This window comes from Podarcis vaucheri (genome assembly GCF_965113315.1).
Source record: "Podarcis vaucheri genome assembly, chromosome: 10".
NCBI classification, from domain to species: Eukaryota; Metazoa; Chordata; class Lepidosauria; order Squamata; family Lacertidae; genus Podarcis; species Podarcis vaucheri.
Genome location: NC_138748.1, coordinates 56,300,620 through 56,325,379, shown reverse-complemented (window position 1 = coordinate 56,325,379; position 24,760 = coordinate 56,300,620). Strand labels below are relative to the sequence as shown.

The 24,760-nt window shown below is 42.4% G+C and overlaps 1 protein-coding gene across 12 annotated transcripts in view; it reads right to left on the bottom strand.

Annotated features, from left to right (window-relative positions):
* WNK1 (WNK lysine deficient protein kinase 1) overlaps window positions 1-24,760 on the bottom strand; it is a 107,836-nt gene that overhangs the window by 15,888 nt on the left and 67,188 nt on the right. For 9 of the 12 annotated variants that reach the window (XM_082240297.1, XM_082240293.1, XM_082240298.1 and 6 more), the window contains 14 exons: window positions 21,578-21,655; window positions 18,769-18,912; window positions 17,307-17,780; window positions 15,778-16,053; window positions 15,016-15,116; window positions 13,755-13,917; window positions 12,392-12,508; window positions 11,347-11,493; window positions 10,986-11,043; window positions 10,687-10,824; window positions 8,217-9,619; window positions 5,895-5,978; window positions 3,921-4,007; window positions 1,170-1,239 (listed from right to left, as the gene is read on the bottom strand). In XM_082240297.1, coding sequence (XP_082096423.1) covers window positions 1,170-1,239; window positions 3,921-4,007; window positions 5,895-5,978; window positions 8,217-9,619; window positions 10,687-10,824; window positions 10,986-11,043; window positions 11,347-11,493; window positions 12,392-12,508; window positions 13,755-13,917; window positions 15,016-15,116; window positions 15,778-16,053; window positions 17,307-17,780; window positions 18,769-18,912; window positions 21,578-21,655 — 3,340 coding nt within the window. The remainder of the gene's footprint in view (window positions 1-1,169; window positions 1,240-3,920; window positions 4,008-5,894; window positions 5,979-8,216; window positions 9,620-10,686; window positions 10,825-10,985; window positions 11,044-11,346; window positions 11,494-12,391; window positions 12,509-13,754; window positions 13,918-15,015; window positions 15,117-15,777; window positions 16,054-17,306; window positions 17,781-18,768; window positions 18,913-21,577; window positions 21,656-24,760) is intronic. The other 3 variants (XM_082240299.1, XM_082240302.1, XM_082240294.1) reach the window with 3 other exon arrangements.

Here is a 24,760-nt window from a genome sequence, read left to right as displayed (position 1 = left end):
GAAAGGAGCAAACTCTGCATCTCCTACCTCACCCCAGAGCAGGAGGATTTAATTCTGCTGGGAGCTGCTCCACCAGACCTTTTCCCACAAGGAGCACACTGGCAGAGCAGAGCTGAAAGTCAATGGGACTGAAACCTCCTGTTCATGGGTGGGGAAAGAGACACAGCGCTTGCTTCCCTCACCATCTGAGAGGTACCGCAAAAGCAGAGGCTGGCAAGGAAGATGCAGTGTGTTCCACTTGAAAGGCCTCAAGGGACAGCTGGGTGGCAGCAAGGAATGGCACAGGTGGGAGAAGCCTGAACTCCCAAGACCCGGCAGCATCCATGGGATGTGCTTGGTGCTTGCTTAAAGGGTAAGATAGGCAGGAAGGGAACTTGTTGAGGCTGATGATGGGAGCAATGAGTAGTGTGGATGGAGGCGGCAGAAGCCAGACCCACTGTAGGCACTTTCTTTATAGGGCCTTGTATGGCAACACAAATCCCTGTTCGGGTTCAGCAGAAGGAGCTGCTGGTGTGCTGGAGGAAATCAGGTAAGATTACAACAGCAAGAGAGACTTGCAAAATGAATACTGTTTTAGATGCTTAGCAGAGAATTCAATCCTTCAGGGGTCAGCTTCCCCAGCACATTCCCTGCGGGGAGTTTGCTGGAGAAACAGACTCCCTGCCTCTCCTGCATCCCAACCAATGTCCCACTCCCTAACAGTCCCAGATTGTTCCAGGCAGCCCAACCTGGCTCAGTCTGGTGCTGCCTCTACCCAACTTAGGATTCCCCTCCTCCCTAACTGGCCCAATTCAGTTCAGGCTTCAGCCAAATCTGGTGCACAGCCTGAATATTTACAATGCCTGAGTGACCACAGTACAATCAAATCATTGTTAAAGAGCAAAAGGGAATGTGCTACCCATAAAAGCTACTGGGAAAAGAATGAACCCTACAGATCATTTTAGTCACTGCTTAAGAGCATTCGTACTTTCACCCCGTGTCAAACCATTCACATAATCACTTGGGTGTTTTTTAATTATTATTCATTTGTTTTGAGGTAGAATTCCAAAAGCCAATATTTTTGAGATTATAATCCTTTTGCACAGGATTCATGAACAAACCTCTAATATAACAAACAGCAGACAGCAAGTGTTCTTGTTCAGACATTGTTCATTCCAAAAGGTTCTTACCAGTATTTGTAGACTGTTCTGGGGCAGATGCCATTCCAGTAACCGTTGTAGAAGCCACTGATGGCAGAGGCTATGAAAAACACAAACAAACAAAATAAAGTTCACCAGAATATTCCTTTTCTTTTTAAAAAAATTCAGGGCACTAATTTGCCCGCAGTTATTCACGGGATCACATCAATTCTCTTAAGCTTCAGATACCGAAGCAAAGCACTGATGAGTATCCACTGTAGAAAGCCAAGGCCTCTCCTTAAGCAGCCTTCCCAAATCCAGTATTAGCATATGCAAGGCCATCCTATTTCAAATGATTCTGCACACACCACAGCATCTTAAAGTTGGAGAGGGGAAACCCTGAAAAAACAGCTTTGCTGGGGGGACCACTAGGGGCGCATCAGAAGATGGCTGACAATAACATCTCTCCGACCCACACGAGGTAAATTGGAGGCTGTGATGGGAGTAAATAGCCTCCCTACCCCCCCAGGATTATGGTGGGGGACTGCCCTTGCCTGCTGTGCCCTATACCACCCCCGAATTTGTGGGGATGGGGGCACTAGGCACAATGCCCTCCTGTGGGATTTCGGCACTCCTGGACGCCGTCTCTGATCCGCGCCACTAGCTGCAAGAACTTCAAAAGAAATAATTTGGATGAAGCTAATGCACATATTTCAAGGAAGAAGGGGGAGTAAAGACTGCTAACAGAAGAGACCTCTGATAAAACAAGACGAGTCGGAGGAACAAGTATAGATCATGAAAAGATACGCCAAGACTCGGTATGGCAAAGGGACTGATGCGGGAGGGGGGAAAAACTTTCCTTTCTTACCTTTATGTGATTAAACAAGAATCCCCCCCACCCACAAGTCAGAAATGTCGTTTTAAGGACTTAAGCTGTGGATTTAAGGCTGTGTGGAGATAAACTTTTGAACCAGAGCATGTTTTAAGAAGAGCGTGGAATGTATAAGGGCTTTGGAATGACGCAGTTAAAATTACCGTCGCCATATTGGGAAGTTATGTCGGAGGACTTAAGTCTGAGAGGAGAAATAGAGAAATAGAGCTGTTTTTATATTGTGGATGAAACTCCGCAGTGGGACTGTAATTAATGATGGAAAGAGCGTTGTTATCTATGAAGGCAATGATATATGGAAACCATCTCGATTTGAGGACTGGAAGAACGGAAAAACCCACACAGGATTATTATTAGTGTTTACCGGCTTAAGGAGACTATCAGAAGAGATCATAAAGAAAAAAGAGAAAATATATGAACAAGATGTGATGTGGAAACAGCAAGGTAAGTCTGGATAGAATTATGAACTTTGTTTGGACTGATTTGGACATTAACACAGTAGCAAGAAGATGATCAGAATCCCCCTTCGGATCTTGAAATATGGGTTCCCTCAACAAAATTTAAAATTCGGCTTTGTAATTCGGAATTTATGTGATGTGATTTGATTTGATGTGATTGGCCGGTTAATAAAAAATTATTTTTTAAAAAAGAAAAAACAGCTTTGCTGTTGCTAATATAGTCATACCTTGGTTCTCCAACGCCTTGGTACTCGTATGTTTTGGCTCCCAAACACTGAAAACCCAGAAGTGTTCTGGTTTTTGAATGCTTTTCGGAAGCTGAACATCCGACGAAGCTTCCACTTGAGTGCAGGAAGCTCCTGCAGCCAATCGGAAGCCACGCCTTGGTTTTCGAATGGTTTCGGAAGTCAAACGAACTCCCAGAACAGATTAAGTTCGAGAACCAAGGTTTCACTGTACAGGCCTTATATTTCATATAACACAATTTGTTTTCCATACAACTCCATTGCCTGTTTTCATAGATGGGAGAAAATGCTAGTTCTCACTGAGATGGTAAAGTTGTGTCTGGGCTGCAGGTGGAGGTTCACATGACTGAATACTATTCCACATGCAAAAAACTTCAACACAGAAAACTAGATGTCAGGGAGAAAAGTTGTGGCACCAGATCCAAAAAGAAAACCCACCAATAACCTTCCTGTTTAACTTATTGAGCTTATACAACCTCTCTCAGAAAACATTCATTACTTTTGAAGCTCAGAAATATATTTATATATCTAAAGAGTAGAGAATGGTGTACGTAATTATGAGGAGCATAGCATGATGTGGGGCCTGCACATACACGGAGGAATACATAGACCTCTACATGTATAAATGGAGTCTAAAATAAGGTATGTGGTGCCTATTTTATACTGAAGGGGTAGTAAACATGATTGATTTGAGTAAAATCTGGAGGGCAACTCTCACCAGACCCAGCCAGCATGGCCAACAGCCGGGGCTGATTCAAGTTGTAGCCAACAATATCTGCATTGACCACTCCTGCTTTTCCATTTAAAAAAAGAACACAAGAATCAGGTTCAACCACAATTAAAATACTACAAAACAAACAGTATGGAAACAGGCAATAAACCAATGACACCTTTGTTCTAAGCCAATAATCTATTTTGTCCCTGGAGCTTCCACTCATCATAGCTGCAAGAGATGACTACCTTTCCCATCTCTAAGCAAATAATCCTGCTTCCCTCATTAGCCACATAAATACTTGTACTCCAGAGCTTGTGGTGGGCCAAATGAAACCAACTGTTTCCTGCTCACCCCTCCAGCCCCTGGAAACGAATCTTGCAAGTTGTAAGCCCTTAGTAAACATGTCCCTTCTGCCCTGGGCTTCCATCACACAGAAGCAGTGCAGACGCAGATGGGCATGTTGAACTTTTTGGTCACTAATTCAGCAAAACTTACACCGGCAGGAGCTGATGTTGTTGGAACATTTTCTGGACTCAAGGCTCTTCTCAACTGGGCATCCAAGTCCTCCAGAGGTTGCTGGGACTGCAGGAAGTAGGAACAATTAGCTGTTGTTAGCTGTTGCCCCTTTAAACCTTGCTATACATGTAACGTCTAAACTATTTTGAATTCTACAACAGAATTCTGAAGTGACATCAGAAATTCAATGATTAAGCAGGAGACCACAATATTATCATCTTTTAATCACAGAACATTCATGAATGTGACTTTACTTCACCATAATGTCATTTACAACAACATACAATGAAGCAGTCAAGCTTCTTGGAAGCTAATCAGTTTCATGTTTTTAAAGAAACCTGGTGAAGAGTCCAGAACTCGTGGTTGTGTATTCCACAGCCCACAGCCATTTAAGACACAGACACAAAGCCTCCTTCAGAATAATCCTGTGTGGGCACCTTGGAAACTATTTTATTGGAATAAATGTTTGTAGCCAACAGCCTCCTTTAGGTGTATAAAGTGAACTGACAATGGGCTGCTGCTGATATGATATATACCCAGAGTTGAGGTGCACTAAACTTTCAGAGAACAGTTATTTCCAGTTTTCAACAGCTATATGGCAGGAAATAAGAGGAGAGATAAATGGGCACATTGTAAGGTATTCAATTATGCTTTACTCAGAGTAGAACATTGAAATTAATGGGCCTAAATTAGTCATGTTCATTAATTTCAATTGGTCTACTCTGCATATAGCTTAGTTGAATTCCACCCTTAATACAAACATCTTTGAGCCAGTCAGGTGACTGTTGAGATGTCAGATTCCCATAATACTCTGGGCTACATTTTTCTACCCATCCAACATTTAACGCACTGTCATTTACAAAGTTTCCAAAAGAATCACTTCTTACTGCTCAGTAGATGTCTGTTGAAAGCAAACAAGCTACATGATGTTATTATATGACCAATGCAAAAGTCAACTACAATCAAATCCGTTCAATCCATGTCTTCGCACCTCAATAAAAACCTCCATATAAACCAGTCCTTAGCCTTCATAGGCAAACACAGTTGTTCTATCTACCCAATAATCTAGGAATCAAAGGAACCAGCTCATGTGCATTCATTAAATTTCATCCTATACACTTCATCCATCTGTTTCAGACCTTGGAGAACATCATGGATTCATTTTGTTTCCCCAAAGTACTAAAATGTAAGAATCTGGCTCTAATCATACATGACTTTGTATTGATGACTCCATACCTCAATCAACTTACGACGGAAGTAGAATATCTGCTATTAGGCATGCAATGCCACATAATATCAGACTAATATTTTTGAGATGTTTCTTTCTATCATGTTTGTAGGACAAAGCCTAGAAATTGCTCTCCGGATAGGTATGAAACCCATTACTGGCCATTGTGGAAACGAGACATTACACTTACCCAAAGTGTGCCTCATCTTACGTTTCCTACAACATCTTAAGCATGGTTAGCATTGTGTTATAAATGAATAGTATGAAAACAGAAAGAGAGGCCTAAGTAAAAGTATAAAAATACACCTTTAATTGCTATAATTTACTCAGCAGTTTGTTTGTTTGTTTGTTTGTTTACATATCCAGCCATGAAAATATCATAGCAGCATTGACTGATGAGGTGAGTAAGGTTAGTTTAGAACAGGCATCCTCAAACTCGGCCCTCCAGCTGTTTTGGGTCTACAATGCTGACCCCAAGAAAGTACAAGTAGCTTTAAACTAGTGCTCATGAAGTTCAGCAGCTTTTATTTCTTTGTGGTGCTTGGACATTGGGGCACAGCAATCTTCAAAGGAAAAAAGGAGTATCAAATGAAGAAACCATTTCAATTTTTATAAAAGAAAAGGTTACTCGGTGTAAAAAAAAGTGTAGAAAGAAGTAACATGCAACAGAGTTTAATTTAAACATGCTCTTTGAAAAGGGAAAAAAAGAGAAGCAGATATAGCACCTGAGTTAGTGTAGGTCCTGGAAAGGGTGGCAGCTGCTCACTGGCTGGAGTGCCAGCTGGAAGTTCAGAACCTACCAGTGGCCCCTATGAATAGATGGTAAAATTCAAGTTCAGTCACAGAAGAAAAAGATTGTAACATCATATAGAAAAAAGAAAATTCGCTGTAGAAGCTTTAATACTGAAGGAGTACCATTAACAAAATAGAAACAAATTTTGAGACAATGTGCTTTGACTCAACCACAAATAGCATATTATCCGTGAAGATGGGGATATGCTAAAACATGGTCCAGCACTCGGATGCTTTGCCATCTTTTTCTGACTTCCCATTTCTATAGTGTTGCCCCTTCTCTGCTCACTCCCTGGCAACTGCTTGTCTCTCACTAACACTTGGTACAGATTTCCTACCCTCCTACCGGCTACTGGATTGATAGTGGGATCTGGGTTATTTGACTGTAAACAAAGTGCAGCGAAAGCTATTAGAGGGAACACAACCAACCCCCGTATTTAAGGGCAGTTTAAACAAGGCAATACACAGCCAAGTTTTCACAGAATCATAGAGCCATTAAAATGAATGAACGTGACTAAGGGAGCAACTAATTTCAACAGGTCTACTCTGAGTAAAACGTAGCTGAATACCACCCAGACTAGGTAAAGGCTCTCAAAGGTCAATGCCAGAGTTGCCTTTATACTCATTTCATACATGGACCATTTTTCTACTCATGATACCTTCCTATATGAAAACTGCTCTACACAGAAGTTTGTAAACTCATGTGGCAGTTTTGTTTTGTAACACGTAATACTGTACCTAGTTTTCCAGCAGACTAATTGCGGTCCCTGCATAAAATAGTGTCATATATGATATAGTCCCAAGTGGAGGAAAATACTTTTAGCAGTCTTCTCCAAACAATTCTTAAGATAATGCTGTTATCTCAGATACTGATTCATGAGACATAGTTAGGCACAGCAAACATTACAGACACCCACAGTGCCTAGTATTACAATCTTATGGCATTCATGCTTAGAAACCTATTACCATTCTACAACAAAGCATCTGTTGTAGCCATTTTGATAGAAACTACTGAATGTGTATTATTGCTTACACACCATGCTATACTGAGAGAAAAAACCTCTCTTCCCATGCAAGTAGTTTGCAATATGGCATGTCTCAAGCCATCCTTTGATGCACAAGTACATGCAGAAGGTCTGGCTAGCTAAAGTAAGTATTTGTGGATTACGGTCACTGTAATTATTTGCAAGGCTGATCAACCAAAAGTGTAAAAAGGAGCTAACAAATGGACTGATGGTGCATGTTTGGGTTTAGTTGAATTCATAAAAACTAGCAGTCTACTGGGTGTTTTATTAAAAGAAGGTTGAACATGCAAAATGTGAGGAAAAACTCAGCTAAGTTACCAAAAAGTTGTTAGATAAGAGGCAGTAGAATGAAGCACATCAGTCTCATAGCAAAGTTAGAAAGAACATTCCAGCGACTTCCGTATGTAATAATAGAAATGAAAGTTTAAAAGGTAAGGTGCGGGATCTCTGAACACTCTCTCGACTCCCTCTTAAAAATACATAGCTGTACAAATTTCAGTATGGAATAATCACTGTGTACAGTACTTTTTGGAAACATGAATGAACTAAAAGTCAGTGCTATCTACTTTGACACTGGGCAGTTTTAGGAAACAATTGACTCTACACAATCTGATACAAATTTCTGTGAACACCACAAATCTTTTAGCCATCTCTTTTCCAACTGTAGTTTCCCCTGAGAATTTATATTGATAGCACAGCCCATGTTTATCATAGGACTACAGTTAATATGGCAAGTGCGCCATCAGACTACAAAACCTACTGCATACTTTGGCACTTAACATCTTCTCTATTTACTGAATGTACATGTCACAAAACAGGCCTCATATGGCCACCCAAAAACAGCTAACAATGTGTTACATCTTAATAAACTGATGCTCAGCAGCAAACTGCAACAATTCTCTCAATGTTGGTCAGACGTTTGCCTTGCATTTGAAGAAGGTGCCATGGCTATTGGCCACCCAGAATGTGAATTGAAATGAAAACAGCCCATGGTGCTAGTGATACATTATTTCTTCCTTGTTTTGTACACAATGAGGCCATCCAGAAGTCATGGCATGTACCAATACTTAAGAGGTATGCAAAACAAATGGGGGGAAGAACAGCTGAATTAAAGCACTAAATGCACAGAACTGGCCATGGAAGGAACAGCTAAATGTTCCAGGTCAGTCTTAGAAGGCTCCTAGCTTAGGATATTTTAAAATGCATTCATAAGACCACTGGATTCCTTACCGGTGCCCTGCTAAGAGGTGGCTTTGAAGGAGGTGTCCCTGATTTGGCTGTTGCTGATGCTGTACTGCACGTTGTAGTAGTAACACAAGTGACTGGAGTGCCTGCTTGCCCAGGTGTGGCTACTGGAGTCGCAATAGGTAAGCCTGTTGGACCAAGAATCAAACTGGCTGGTGGTATACTGGTACTTGCAACAGGTGCCGCAGGTTTTGTGGGCGCAACAGCAGTTGTTGGCAAGCCAGGCATAACTGTAGTCTCCACCACCAGTGATGTCTCCAGGGATACTGATGGGTGAGCTGCTCCAACACCACCATGCTCACTGAAAAGGGACCGGAGTTTTTCTTCCAATGTCTTTATGTCATCTATGCCGGGTGCTTTGGGTTGGCTGTCAACATCCCCTTCCAGGCAGTGAGTATGAGGTTGATTGGCTAATGGAGCTGGTTGAGGCTGACTATGTATTAAAGTCTGCTGGACTGCAGGGACATTCGTTACTAGTTGTGCCAATGGCAGAATGCCAGGTAATACTGGGGTAGAAACAGGACCTGCTGCAGCACCTAAGCTAGATGAGGTAACTGTGGGTGGGATGGGTAGTGGCTGCGAGATGGAGCTAGATATGCTTGATGCTACTGCAGAAGATATAGGTACAGAAACAGGCGCGGGCAGTCCACCTCCGCTGACTTGCTGTGGTTTTTCCGGTGACGGTTCGGTTTTTGACCTTGGCTGCAGCACACTAACTACCACCATTTCAGCTAGGCTGGGTACAGAGCCGCTGGTGTTCAACTGAGAAGACTGCGAAACCACGCTCTGTGCCGAAGACACAGGGACCGATGTTTGAGAATCGGCTGTGGCAGCACTGCCAGCACCAACCTGTTGAGATGTCGCAGTTGGTGCTACAACTCCCGATATTGTAATGCTAGGCCTTGTCGTTCCGGCTTGTGGCAATGTTAAAGAAGCAGGGGTGCTAACACTAGGAACAATTTCCCCAACCGCAGAAGCCACCTGGGATGCAGTTGTGGACAAAGAAGAAGGTGCACTGACGCTGGAAGGCACTCCGCTAATTGACTGTGACTGCAACCCTGGTGGTGGAGAGCTGGAACCTGGCAATTCTTCACCCGACGGAAGCCCTGCTGTCACTTTTTCTGTTGACTGAGTTGTTGGTAAAGAAACACCAGTGGTGGAAGGAACTGAGGCAGAAGGAGCAGGCACTGATGTTGGTGGCAGCCCCCCATTCATGCTTGAACTTAGGCATGGAAAAGGTGGCACAGCCTGGTTAAAAACTGGGGGGGCTGTGCTTGGTCCTTCCGTCATCTGAGCATGCTTAAGCTCGGAGAAAGCTTGTTGCAGACTGAGTGAAGATGCAGAGTGAGAGAGATTCATTCCAGGGCCATGAGATGGAGAAGCAGCAACTGCAAGGAAGAGAGGTAAAGTCAGCTTCTCTGCAGAAACTTACTGGGTGGTAGTCAACAAAGTTTTACTCAGAGTAGCCCCACTGAAATCAATGGGCCTAACTTGGATTTCTGAAAGATATCAAAGGCCATAAGTACTTTCTATAGCAACAGATTTTTGCACTGACTGCCTCTTCATTTTCTACCTAAAGGAAACTTGGGGGAAGGAGGAACACAGTGGCACAATTAGTTATTTTCCTGATTCCCCTGCTCCCACAGGTTTCAGCAACGGTGAACTACCACAAATTCACGTCACTGAGGCTTATAAAGTACTGGAAACAAGCATATATATGCAAGATAGCTTACGGATGCAAGAGGCAGCTAGATACCCCTTTATGACTAGGAATCCTAATTTTCTATTTCTAACAGTATAACTTTCACAGTACTCCACACTCAAATAGATGGCAACAGTTTATGCCATGCTAATAAAGAAAGAAGGTAGGTTTACTTTCATTTTACCTATAGATTTTTACCACAAAGATGGGGAAACTGCAGCCCTTCAGGTGCAGCTGATCTACAACTCCCATCATCCTTGGCTCTGTTAGCTGGGGCTGATGGGAGCTGGTATCTAACAACATCTGGAAGGCCAATGGTTCCCCTTCTTTGATTTACAATATTTACAAGCCACCCTACAATAAAGTTCTCAATGCAGCTCACAATAAACAATAAAACCATTCAAAATTCCAACATAAAAATTACAAAAGAGTCAGATGAAATAAAAACATGTTAAAGCTACAGCAAATTAAACCGCCTGGATTTTTTTATTTTTGGAGCTGACACCAAAGTGGTCACCAGGCAAGGACATTCTCTCCCCCATAACCACTAGCTGCAGCTCATTTGGCTGGATAAACTGAGAAGGGCCACTGAAGAAACCCAACACACAGGTAGGCACACATGGAGACAAACATGCCTTTAGAAACAAATAATAAATTCATTATTGATACAAGCCCTGTAAAACTGTTTCCTTGAAATCCACATATTCTGTTAGTGGTAAGAGCAGGCTGTGTTGGGAATGGTGATTAACTCACCTATATCAAGCAGCTCACTTTCTGATGGGATAGAAGTGAAAAATTTCTGTTCTCGTAACCTACTTTCGGGTACAGGGCTGACAATAAACCGTCTTCCAGCAGAATGGACAACCTGAGTCAATGAGTTAGGAGGAACACCTAAAGTAACAGAGAAAAATGTAAGATTATAGTTGTGCAATTTCCTACTGAAATATGTACAATCTACCACACGGTACTGAATCATGCCATGACTGTCTTATACTACACCTAGAATACAAACCAGCAATAGAAGATTGTTAAGAGAATTCAATAGCCCTTACCTATTCTTTGTGGCATAGAAGACACAGGATCTGGCTGTTTGAAGTCTCCATCCAATTTCTGCAACAAATAAAATGATTATTTTTCTGCATAATCCCAGCATTCGACCACTAAATACACTGATGGCCATGTCTGGGTGAAATGGTAAATTCTGGTTTAATTCTATGTAAACCTCCTCTGGGGCTTGTGAACTCCCTTCCGCTTACGCGGCCAAGGAGAAGTCATTTCATGGCTTTCATAAGACTTCAGCTCAAGTTGATAGATAACTTTTGCCAAGATTGCTTGATGGAAGACAGAGCAGTAGAAAGACGTATAGACCTTGTGGCAGAAGGTATGAGTGCAAACAGTAAGATAAATCCTTACCTGGTTATGCATACTGTCCATGCTCTGGTCACCTTCTGGTTCCCCACTTGCATCCTCGCTGAGCATTTCATCTGCCTTTTCTATGATGTCACGCACCTGCTCTACAAATGAATCTCTCTCCATTGCCAAGATGAATTCATTTTGCACCTGCATAAAATTTGGAATTGTGGTAAGTACAGGCATGTCACCTTCCACTCACCTGAGCAAGTTACAGCAACAGTTCAGGCGGAAGCACCAAAAGGAAAACTATGCAGAACTACAGCAGTTACAGATGCTGAGCTTTCTCTCCTATCCTACAAAGGAAAACTGGCCTTCCAATCTACAAGTACTAGTTTGAACACCTTTTGTAAATCACTTTGAGGCATTTCTCTCTCTCTCTCTTTTACAATCAAGCGGTGTATAAACTTTATGAAATAAAAAAATAAACTGGTGAGGTAGTGAACTCAACCATGCCCAGCTTTGGTCACAGAGACACTCGCCAAATATGCTGCTTTCTGTCTTCTGCAAACGTGACTGCATCTCTTGCGGTGATAACAAGAGGGAGGGGTGACCAATCTAAACAGAGGATGAGCAGCTATATTCTCAGTAATCATGGAGTTTACTGGGGGCCTTCCATGATGTTACTTGGCAGACTAAATACTTTGTATATCATTTCCCAAACATTACAGTAGTTATGGAAACAAATATTAGAGGTATGATTCCCCCCCCAAAAAAAATAAAAATATGCATTCTGCTTTTGGGCTAGCCAGTTGCTGCTTCCGGATCATGGCCTTGAGTGCAGAACAGCTGGACAATTGTTTGCTTGAAGAAATGATAGTTCTGAGAAAGAAGTTGATTCAACTGTTTGATTTAAGCAAGTACTAGCCTACACGCAGCAACTTCAAACATTTGTTAACCAGCAAACTGTGGAAAACTCAGCAGACAAATTACAATAAAACTGTGCTAAAAACAAGCACTTGGAGAAAGCAAATTTAGTAGCAATTAAATATTAGGTACTGAAGCTAATATTTGAACACAGAATTAAGCTTCCATCTGAACTGCTTACCATGATAGAGGCTATTTCCTCTGGATTGTCACCATCCAAGTCGAATTTGAAAGTAACCATTTTTCTATTGTGCGTTTCTAACTGGCATTCCACAACACGGTCTCCTTTATTTGAAACCTGGAACAGACAATTCTGTTATTCAAGATGAGAAGTAAACAGAATGGAAGAGAATGATAGCTGTAGATGGGCTGGGAGCAATATAGAGAGGCAGAAAAATACGCAGATGAAATTATCAAGAACCACCAGGGGTTTCCCTCACAGCCATAAAGGGGCTGAACAAGGCATTCAGGGGCATGGGGGGTTGAATTCATCTCCCATAAAAGTGAAATTCCATACATTACAAGGGGACAGAGTTGTCTGGTTCACACATAACATGAAGCCATAGTTTATTAAACACAGGCCAGTAGTATACTTATGGTGCATTTAGTGCCAGCAAACCAGGATCTGAAACCATGATTTGTTACTGACTTGCAAACCTTGGTTTCTTTTAAATATGGCTTTGTGTTATGTGTGAACTAACCACCTTCCTTGACCATGATTTTTCTGGCCTCTCCACCCCAGATGCTCACCAAGCTAGAAAGGTATGAGAGCAGCTAGAAGGAGGTAAACTTGCAGAAAACAAGCAATGGTTTGATTGTCTATGTGATAGCTCATAGTTTGTTAAATGAACCATGGCTTAGCGCTATGTGAATAAGACCATTCTCTTCCCCCCTTGCCCCCCCCTCACACACATACATACACAATCTTAAAATATGGTGGAAGCTTGATGGGGACACGGTAGTTACACAACTCAATATATGCCATCTTAAGCAAAACAAACAAACAAACAAACAAACAAACAAACAGAAACACAATAGTATAACCCAATATAAGAATTTAGGACAGAAAAAGCAGCACAGGAGAACAATTTGTCAAGAGGTTAGAACAGTGACTGAATTCAGATATAATGGGAAACCTTGGGTTGTTGTTATGAAGAAGGGCAGAGACAAGCCCTTGGCTCATACACTCCCTCCTCCCCTTCCTCTGCATGCAAAGTGAGATGTGAAGCTTTAGATTCTACTCAATAGCAAACCAAAGCTTACCTACAAACCTGGATCAAACTATACTTTATAATGTTGGTTTGGGCTAACCTTAGTTTGCTGTTAACTAAAAAGCAACATTTCTAATCTCCTCCCCTTGCATAAAGCCAAGATTTTTTGCCTACTCTAATAAAGAGAGTTAGTAGAAACTATGATTTAGTATTATGTCTGAACCACCCCACTATGCACTAAAACAGAGGTTTTAAAACACAGCGGACTGATTCAGATGTACCACTAAACCATAGTTCAGACTATACAGTGCAGTATCACCAAAAGAAACTCACATTAAGAATTCTCAGTTTGGGACGTGTAGTCTTCTCATGCCGAGAGCGGCTGCGCACTGACTTCCGACAATGCCGTTTCGTAGTCCTCCCTTCATGTCTACCACTAGATGCTGGAACACTTTCATTGCAGTCACTTAAGCCTGAAGCAACATCTGAATGTGCACTACAGAAAAACAAGTAGGGGGAAAAATCAGCTATTTTTTACCTGTAACCCCCCCTCCCAGTATCACTCTCAGCAGATCAAGGAATGTAAGTAAACTGCTCTTTAGAAAATTCTACCACTACATGCTGATAAAATGATTAAATCTGCATTAGTGAAATGAGGCTCAAATGTGTTTTTTAATTAGTCATTAAATGCCTCTCTTGTATATTTCATCAGGAGTTTCCAAACTGTGGTTTGTGGACCACTAGTAGTCTAGTGATCCACATTCAGGTGATCCACCGTATGTTTGTGGATTTGTGGTTGAACATGGGAAACAGTACTTTTCATTGCCTTAAATATTCATAATGTATTGATTATTAATTGTATGTTCATTGCTTCTTTTATTTCTTATATTTTATATTAGTTTTAATTCCATAGACTTCAAATTGTAATACACGCGCGCACCCCACTTTACACGCATTCAATATAATGCATAACCTCGCAAAAATGGAGGGTTGCCTTACAATAATATACAATATATAAGAAATACAAGAAGCAATTAAATGCAATTTAAAAAAAACATACAGCATCTAGTGCAGCATATTACAATTGCTATAAACAAGCATAAAAATAATTAAGTAGTTCACTAAGACCCTCACCAATTTTCAAGTGGTCTGTAGGGGGGAAAGTTTGGGAATCACTATGTTACATGCTTTAAGAAAGAGTCACCTTTTGAGTCACTCTCAGGAAAGACATAGCCCATTTTTAATAGGGTGCTGCAACAGGTAAGGTATAGTTAAGTTAGGACATTATGAGGCTGGTACAACTAGCGTCTGATCAGCCTTGCTGTAATTCAGGAAAGGAGTAATCAGCTACAATTAGAAATGGGTAACTTGTGACCCTCCAGAGGTCTCATCAGCCTCAGCCAGCATGGTTGATTGTCAGGGATGATGGAACTGGAGTCAAACAAGATCAATGCCCCAGCTTAGATGTCGAGGGCAGATGTTAAGAGTTCACATGCGAAGAGTCCACCCAAATCAGAAACAGATTAACAGAAGCACCATGTCTGTAATGATAAAGTTGAAGATCCAAGTTGAAAAGCAATAATTTACTATTTACCTATCTATTGAGGAAACCAATGGGGTTGATTGCGAAGGCTGCTGCTGCTGCACTGGTGGTTGAGTCTCTGCAGGTGCTGTTTGAGTAACTCCAGAAGTACTCTGCAAAAGATAAAGCAATCCCTTCATGCATCTCATTAAAAAGCTCTTTTTCCAGCCCCATCATAGTCAATCCATCTAGGTAACTAGAAGCTGAAAAGCACACTGTTCTCTCTAGAACATCTTAAAGCATCTACACATTTCAAATTTTTAACCCCAAATGAGGTTTTCGTGCAAATTTGAAACAAGTTGCCTGGTGAAAGTCAACCATTTTATTCACTACATGATGGTGGCACTACAGCTTGCCATGCAACCAGAAATCTTACTAGCAGAATGTGCAACAGAGAAGCCAATGCAGAGTGCAAAGTCCATTCAAATCTCCCCCAGCTACAGCAAGGCTGCAGGGAACACGTTTGAGGAGAGATTTTTTTCCAGTGACTATTGAGTATAGCATGTCTTCAATACAACGATTGGCATTACTAGCCAGAAGAGAAGTGCTAGCAAGTGTTTTGCATCTTGGGAGGCCCACTCACTTCCCAACAGCATAGCCAGGGGCAACAAGGTCTCCACATTGGCATCACATTCTGCTGTAAGAGAAATTCATTTTGACGATTAGCATATGATTTTTCAGCTTGCTACCCCAAATGGAAGTGAATTCAAAATTCATGCCCTGAAACTCAGTTTTTAAAATGCACACACACAGCAACATGCATAGTCCATTTACCTCTAATGCTGTTTGCTGGGAAGCTGAAGATGAGACCTGCTGTGCTAAACAGGAAACAGGCTGTGGCACTTGAACCTGTCCGCCTAGACTGCCCAAAGAAACTAAAACATTCTGCTCCACATAAGGCTGTACCATTGCAGCAAGATAGCCTGGCTGAGCCAGTACATCTGTGGGTAAGGGAGGGGATAGTACTGCAGAAGGGAGGCAAGCAGAGGCCACAGAAGAAGCAATGTTTGAGTCTCCAATATATTGTGCTGGTAGCCGAGGTGGGAAGCCCTGCGATAAATGAGGAAGCCAAGTTATTGTAATTTAGGGTAATTCAGGGGGAAATAGTATGAAACAGATAGGAAGGGGGGGAATGCAAGGCAAGCTGCATAGGGTTTTTAACTCCCTCCTGCCATGAACTCCTTAGATTTGTTGCACAACTTCCAGGGTACCTTATTTTAAAAAGGAACAAAGCCTACTGCCTTGGGGTCAATGTTAAATCCCAAGCCATCATGCACTCTGGAACAGCAGTGCACCACACAACTAAAGGGACCTTAAAGCGACCTGTGTACTAAAAAGGTCCTCCCCATCCTTTTAATTATAAATGCTCCATCAAGTTACCACGTCTGCAAAGAAGCTGTCAGATGACTGGGTCCCAGTCAAGTCAGAGCAACAGGGCTCCATCTCTTCTAATGCCTGCTTGCCAGTCTCTTCCCAGAGACAAAAAACAGGTTTCACTTGTTATTTATTTTTGTTGTGCTGTCTACTGAAGACAAGTTCAACATGTTTCCCTAAAACTGGAGCATGGGAAATCTGTTTGCTTGCCATGTGTATATCATGGTGCTTCTGTATCTTCCACAATTTAAGTCTTGTTAAGTTTTTTATGATGTGCTCCAGCTGACAGTCAAAACTGCCTGGCCAGCACTCCAGCAAATTATCACTGCAGCCTGGCAATCTCATAGCTTGAATCTATTAACTGAGATGAAACTCCTGATTTGCTAGATGCCCTCATCACACCCAAGCATAAGGTAGTAGTGGAATGGAGAACCTGTAGCTTCCAAATGTTGCTTGACTGCAATTCCCATCATACCTCATTGGCCCTGCTGGCTAGGGCTGATGCAGCCCAACAGCTTCAGGAGAGCTACAGGCTCCCCACCCTGCACTGGTATTTGAGTGGGGAAACTGTGGCCCTTCTTCCAGCTCAGTTGGTTAGAGTGTGGTGTTGATAATACCAAGGTTGCAGGTTCAAGCCCCATATGGGACACCTGCATATTCCTGCATTGCAGGGGGTTGGACTGGATGAGCCTCAGGGTGCCCTCCAATTCTATAATTCTACGATTCATTCCTCAGTAAAAACTACCAATGCAAAAACAAAATACCATTACTAATCAAATTTGGTTTGAAATCAGGACTTTCCCTTGTATACAGAAAAACCATTTGGCCTCTCCTTCCAAAGACTGCAAGTAACTTTTCAGGACATCTTAGCGGACTCTAAAGCACCAGAGGAGCAGAAGAGAGGGACTCTTTCTTGACTGCCACAATACCTGGTACACAGCATCTGTAGGTGGAAGTGGTACTTCAGCAGTTTGTCCCAGTGTGGCTGGCAATCCCATGGGCTGAACAGATGGCTGTAGAAGCTGTGGGAGAACCTGGCCGGACAGCTGCGCCACGGGCTGCAGAAGAGTTGGAAGCTGGCTAGGGACAACAGTTGAACCCACAGGAATAGCAGCTGCTGCAGCAGATGTGGCCAAAGTGAGCAATGGCTGGCTAACACCAGATGCCATGGAGATGGGTAGAGTTGGGAAACCAGGCTGAGCCACTGACACATGAGGTGTTGCTATGGGCATCTGAGAAACTGAGAACTGTGGGTGAAGGGGAGTCTGTAAGGACGGGCCCATAGGGAGAAAATGAGAGCCAATGGGCATGACAGGGGCAACTGAAGGCTGAGGAAGGGAAGGCACTGCCATAGGTAACTGTGTTTCACCTTGGATGATCGGCACTGGCTGGGAAACAGGAAGCTGGGGAGGTAAAGAAAAAGATAGACCTTTAAGGAGAAAGGTTGCAGGAAGCAGGCTTTTAATTGCATTAGTCCAAGAAAAGGGGGGAAATGTTTACACCACACTTAACAGGTGCAGGGAAGGAATATATTTGACAGAGTGGCTGGGAGGGTTACTTCCAATTAGCAATTTTTGGTGCTCTTTTTTGATGCATATCTTTAACATTTTGGAGAAATTATCCTTGTTATCGAAGGAGAATTTCAGGATGGAGAAACAAGGTCAAGACACCCAGCCAGATGGGTGGGGTAGTAATAATAAGAATAGTAGTAGTAGTAGTAATATATTATTATTATAGCATGGCATCAGTTTATCTAGAACACACTTCTAATAACCCCTCATATGGGTGTAGGAGCCTAAGGTCAGGGGGAATTAAAAGCCACTCGGCCAACATATAGAAATACTCTTGTTAGTGCCAAAAAGCAGAGCGAGAAATGCAACAGGAAATTTTTCAGGAAACTTAAGCAAAATTGCCACAAAAATTTAGTATTCTGGGATTCAAAAGTATATACATCTACAGGACCAATCTGGAGTCAGCAAAAAGCCTCTAGGGCAAGGAGTGAAGGAGGGAGATGTGGAGAAAAAAGGAGACTCATCTTGAAGAGCACTCAGTGTTGGGATACTGAGCCACTGACCCCCTACACTGATTTTAAAAAAACAACAAAAACTATGCACACACACATGCACTCTCAAACAACACACAGGTTTTCTAACTTTTTCAAAATCAGGCATTGCATTTTAGACCATGACAAAAGTTGATGGGTTAAGTCTTCCCATTTAATACACTGATTTTCCTTATCCTAATACTTTCATTGTACTCTTCCAGACAACACATTTCCAACTAGATATATCTATATACCCTGTTTTGTCACATAAATGAAGGGGGCTTAGCTGCAAACAATTCAGGTAGTCCAGACAGAAGCCCTCCAGGAGAGAGCAAGTTGTAGTTTACCTGTGTCCCAGCTGCTACCTGAGGCACAGACATTATTTGTGCTTGCTGAGTAACTGGCTGCGATGGAGCAGCTCCACTGGAAACTGAAGGCTGCTGAACTTGGTATTGCCCAGTCTGTTGTGAAGAGGCTGAAGGCTGGGTGCTCTGTCACAGAAGAAAAAACAACAGCAGATTATTTACACTGGACAAAAACACCTTTTAGCTGGAAATATTTTGCAGCAGTTGATCTTGTCTTGGGTATATCTGAATTCCTGCTGTGTATGTGTGTATTCTAATGATAATATATTGTTTTCAGATGTTCAACAGTACTGAGGTAGAGTTAGCACAAACTTCCTGAGAAACAACTGAAAATAAGCACAGCCTACTTAAAGGTCAAGGGACGTGGGTGGTGCTGTGGGTTAAACCACAGAGCCTAGGACTTGCTGATCAGAAGGTTGGCGGTTCGAATCCCTGCGACAGGGTGAGCTCCCGTTGCTCGGTCCCTGCTCCTGCCCACCTAGCAGTTCGAAAGCACATCAAGTGCAAGTAGATAAATACCGTATTTTTCGCTCTATAGGACGCACTTTTTCTCCTTCAAAAATGAAGGGGAAATGTGTGTGCGTCCTATGGAGCGAAGACGCGTAGCCCCGCGCGCGCTCTCCCAGCTGGGGAGGTGACGCGCTGCTATAGAGGCTCCTGCCATAGCTGCGTGTCACCTCCCCAGCTGGGAGAGGAGCCTCTATAGCAGCGCGTCACCTCCCCAGCCGGGAGAGCGCGCGCGGGGCTAAAGCAGCCTCCCGCGACCCTCTCCCAGCTGGAGAGGTGACACGCAGCTATGGCAGGAGCCTCTATAGCAGCGCGTCACCTCCCCAGCCGGGAGAGCGCACGCGGGGCTAAAGCAGCCTCCCGCGACCCTCTCCCAGTTGGAGAGGTGACACGCAGCTATGGCAGGAGCCTCTATAGCCACGCGTCACCTCCCCAGCCAGGAGAGGGTCGCAGGTGCTTCTTTAGCCCCGCGCACGTTCTCCCGGCTGGAGAGGTGACGCCTGGCTATGGCAGGAGCCTGTCCGCTGCGCCTTTCCGCTGCTCCCTGACCTGCTCTTTGGGGCTGGTGGTGGGCTTCCCCCCGCCAGCCCCAAAGAGCAGGTGGAAAGGAACCTGAAGCCTGGAGAGCGAGAGGGATCAGTTCACACCGACCCCTCTCGCTCTCCAGGCTTCCAAGGTAGCCGCCTGAACGCACCTTAAAAGGGGCGCTGGGCAGAGAGGGGCAGATTTTTTTTCCCTTGTTCTCCCCCCTCTAAAACAAAGTGCGTCCTATTGTCCGGTGCGTCCAATGGTGCGAAAAATACGGTAGGTACCGCTCCAGCGGGAAGGTAAACGGCGTTTCCGTGCGCTGCTCTGGTTCACCAGAAGTGGCTTAGTCATGCTGGCCACATGACCTGGAAGCTGTACGCCGGCTGCCTCGGCCAATAAAGGGAGATGAGCGCCGCAACCCCAGAGTTGGCCATGACTGGACCTAATGGTCAGGGGTCCCTTTACCTTTACTTAAAGGTTGGGGGGTGGGGAGGTGACACTATACAAGCATGTGCATGGTGGGAAGGGAATCAACAACTAGCACTCAGACAAAAGTGAAGTTCAGCCTTTCATTGGAACTTGGCTTAAAAAAATAGGAAGCTCAAACAAGAAAACTGTGATTTAAGGCCTCCTGGAAACCCAAACCAAACATGTCTTGCAATATAAGTTCATAGGGAGATCTTGAAACACAATTTCCCAGTTCAAATAACACAGTAAACAGTGTGTTCTGAAGCCAGACATAGGAAGAATTAATAATAATAATAATAATAATAATAATAATAATAACAATAATAATAATGTACCCTGCCCATCTAACTGGGTTGTCCCAGCTACTCTGGACTCTGGGTGGCTTCCAACAGAATATGGAACACCACACAATAAAAGCTTCCTGATACAGGGCTGCCTTCATGTATCTATGAAAGGTCGTATAATTATTTATCCCTTTGACATCTGATGGGAGGAAGTTCCACAGGATGGGTGCCACTACCAAGAAGACCTCACTTCTCGCAATGAGGGAGCAGCTAGAAGGCCCTCAGAGCTTAGAGGAGATACAGCTCAAGTTCATTGCTTGTTTTTACTTTTTGAAATCATAGTTTACTGGAACCAGGAACATTCTATCTATACTTTGCCAACTACTAATACCAGAAAAGTTTGCATGCAGAGCAAAGCTTTTTGAGAAAAGTTACATAGGAACACCACATGAAATTGTCTCATGCAAGATGAAAGCTAACTGTTAAATGGGACTGATTTCTACAGTTAATCGTTTTCAACACATTAACAAACTTACACCAAATATTATTTTGGGCACATTTCTGGGGAAAGCATACAGAATAAATCAAGCTAAGTCAAAGGAATGATAATCACCTATAACTTGGAAGCAGAAAAGTAAAATTTTAAAAATACAAATCTTAAACGAATTCCACAGCAAATCCCCAAAGAAATAAAACGAAATGTACAAAATTCACTTTAGTATATGTTAATTTAACCATAACCCACCTTTCCTACCTAGAAACAAGGTAGCTGACTTCTTGTCCTCTAGATGTTGTTGAACTACAACTCCCATCTTCTCTGACCATTGCCTGTATTTGCTCATGGTGATGGGAGCTGGAGTCCAGCATCAGCTGGAGAGCCATGAGTAGTCCAACCTGCTACCGAGTCAAACTTGGGGATAAACACTGAAAACACTATAAAAAAAGAACTGCACTGAATATCCTCAACCTACAGAAATATATGAAAAACAGTTGCTCATCATTACCTGTTGACTTGGCTGCATTAGCTGGGATGATGTGCCAACTGATGAAGCGTTTGAGGTTGGCTGCCCTTTCATCTGCGCCTAAAGGAAAAAGACAGAGAATCAGATTCTTTGCCAACTTCTGTACTGAAAATAAGCACCTGAACAACACTGGCCTGTAGTTAAACAGCCCCAATGAATTAGAACACCATTCAATATGGACGCTTCAAACAAAGTACTGTCATTGCAATGCATTGTTTTACAATGCATTATTTTTGTAGCATCTAATACAAGTTGCAAGTCTAAGTTCTGCATGATGCATTTCTACAATGCAAATCTTATCCTCATGCAGTTTGTCAAAGATCTGCATCAGGCTATGCTAGCACAAGAGGAAACAATGAGCTGTAGTTTGGTTTAGCTCCATTAAATATCTGCATTTACAAGCAATATGTAATCTAGGCCAATATTAATTCATCTTAATAAGCATCATAACTAAGACTTGTCCTGGAATTTTGATTTCCAGCTAATAACTTCCCATTTTAATAAGTAAGCAAGGCACAATAATCATGAATGGATGTGAAAGAAAGAAAAGAAAAGCCAACTACCCAAACTGGAATGGCAATGATCATTTTTGAAAAAGACATTTGCAGCATACTGAAATGTATACCACATTCTGGGCTTTATCTTGGTATATAATGGAAAAATGGTATGTACAAAGTGGAAAAATCAGAGCTAAAGCTTGTAATGTTGCAGTGACAAGGTTGAATAAGGTATACAATATTTGGACAATTACACAAAGAATTTGAAAGAAAAAAGGTAGCCGAAGGAGTTCATTTAGCCAAGTCAAACCTATAGGAACGTATGGTGTCAGATTGTTATCAAACAAGCATATTCTATATACGCTGGCAGTATGGTGGAAACATGGGACAGAGCTGTGGGGTCATTTTGAGAGGTAGGAGAAAATACTATTCAGTTAGCTTGTGAGGTTCATCCTGTAAGGTTTGGATCTGAATTAAGTGCTTCTGTGGAATCTATTTTGCCTGTTTATGTTCAAGTTTCACCACAGAAACATTTCTCAACGTCTGCTGATTTCTCCAAGGAAATCCACAAAGGAACTTGTAAATACAGCATTCCCATGTCTCAGTAATAAAAACTGTTTCCCCACCACCAAAAAAAAATGTGTCTACTGTTCCAAAAAAAAAACTACTAGGGCCCAGAAAAAGCAACAAGTTACAAGTCACTAATATAAAGTGAGCAAAGGAATAAAACTTTCACATTACTAGTTTCCCTACTGTTACTGAAATGCTGCTATCAGTAAAAAGTGAGGTTTTGTTTTCAGAAAAAAAACATTTACTTCCAAGACTTCACACTAAATACTTGCATGGTGCTTTTCTAAAACACTGGAAATACATTATCTCATGAAACCTGTAAAGAAGGTCAGCTTATTGTCCTCATATTGACAATTGAGGGCTGAAGGCAGCAGTTTATAAGTGAGGCAAGATTTGAACCAGAGACTTCCACAACACTTAAGACATGCCACCTTACCAGGCTGTGAAGATCTGCATCTCAAGACTGATGTGAAATTGCTCTAAGAAAATTGATTCCTCTTATGTTACCCAAACACTACTGATTGATGCTCGTGAAACCCATAGCATTCAACTGAGCTACTACCATGGGTGCTGCAAACTATAGTCTCTCAATGGTGGTAACTAGTTTATGCCAGTGAAAACAATTAAGACTGTCAGCAAAATCAAATCAAATCAAAGTTGAAAGACAGAGACTCTCAATGTAATTTTTAAGAGTTAAAATGCTTCAAAGCATATTTGTACAGTTAAAAACTCTTATCAATATTCACTATCCTTTGTTAGTGGGAAGTTACAGGGAACCAGGCAGAGGGCCTTCTCGGTAGTAGCGCCCTCCCTGTGGAATGCCCTCCCACCAGATGTCAAAGAGAATAATAACTACCAGACTTTTAGAAGACATCTGAAGGCAGCCCTGTTTAGGGAAGCTTTTAATGTTTGATGTATTACAGTATTTTAATATTTTTTTGGAAGCCACCCAGAGTGGCTGGGGAAGCCCAGCCAGATGGGCGGGGTATAAATAATAAATTATTATTATTATTTGTGGGTTGCCTTACAAAAAGTATGTATACCCTACATCAGGCTTCTTCAACCTTGGCCCTCCAGATGTTTTTGGCCTCCAACTCCCATGATCCCTAGCTAGCAGGACCAGTGGTCAGGGATGATGGGAACTGTAGTCTCAAAACATCTGGAGGGCAGAGGTTGAGGAAGCTTGCCCTACATATTTTGTTTTCTGGGCATTTGTCTGATGAATAATTTTGTAAAAACTTTTCATGCTGTTTGCTTTCTAAAGATAGTTTAGCATCTTGTTTATATGGAAGCATGTTACAATGGTTGTGCTCACAAACATAGTGGTAAGCTATGGTCTGTTCTAATAATAGTTTGCTCAAGAAACCACAAGTCACCTTGAAAACTAAGGGGAGGGGGGAGTCACGACTTGTTTCTCCAACTGCTTTTCCCTCATGCAATTGAAGCTTGGCAAGTGCCTGTGGTGGTGGGATAATACAAATCATGGTTAAGCAAGACTGATGGATTTAGATATGTCAAACTCTAGAAGAAAACAAGCCATCGTTTGTAAGTCAACCACCACTATAGCTTCACCTTGAGGTCTGCTCTGGAGAATTTGGATATTCAAGCAAACCACGCTTTGGCTAAACAAGCCATGGCTTAGCATAATGTATGAACCAGGCTATTGCAGTTTTATGACTGCAGAATAGTCCTTCTTCAATGTTACACAAAGTTTTCCCAGGGAGTTGTAAATAGAGTAATAAAGTCTTCCTTGGAGCACACTATCATTGTCTCTGTCCTACAAATCAAACAGGTTTGTGCATTTTTGCAATGCTTTGAAGACTCACAAAATCTATTTCATAGACCACACAAACTGGTCAGCCAATAATTTTGCTGGACAGTCCCCTTACCTATTTATGGTGAGGACAGAATAAGCCAAACTCTCACACCTTCCTGCTATTACTGCTTATGAATACCCCTGTATGGTTGGCAGTTAGAAAACACACATCACGCAGGAGGGTGGTTTGACCTAGAGATTGCCACTTGTTGACCTCTGCAACAGTAAGACAGAAAAACCTCCAACTCTAATCAGTTCTGTACAACACAGTGCCTCTAACCT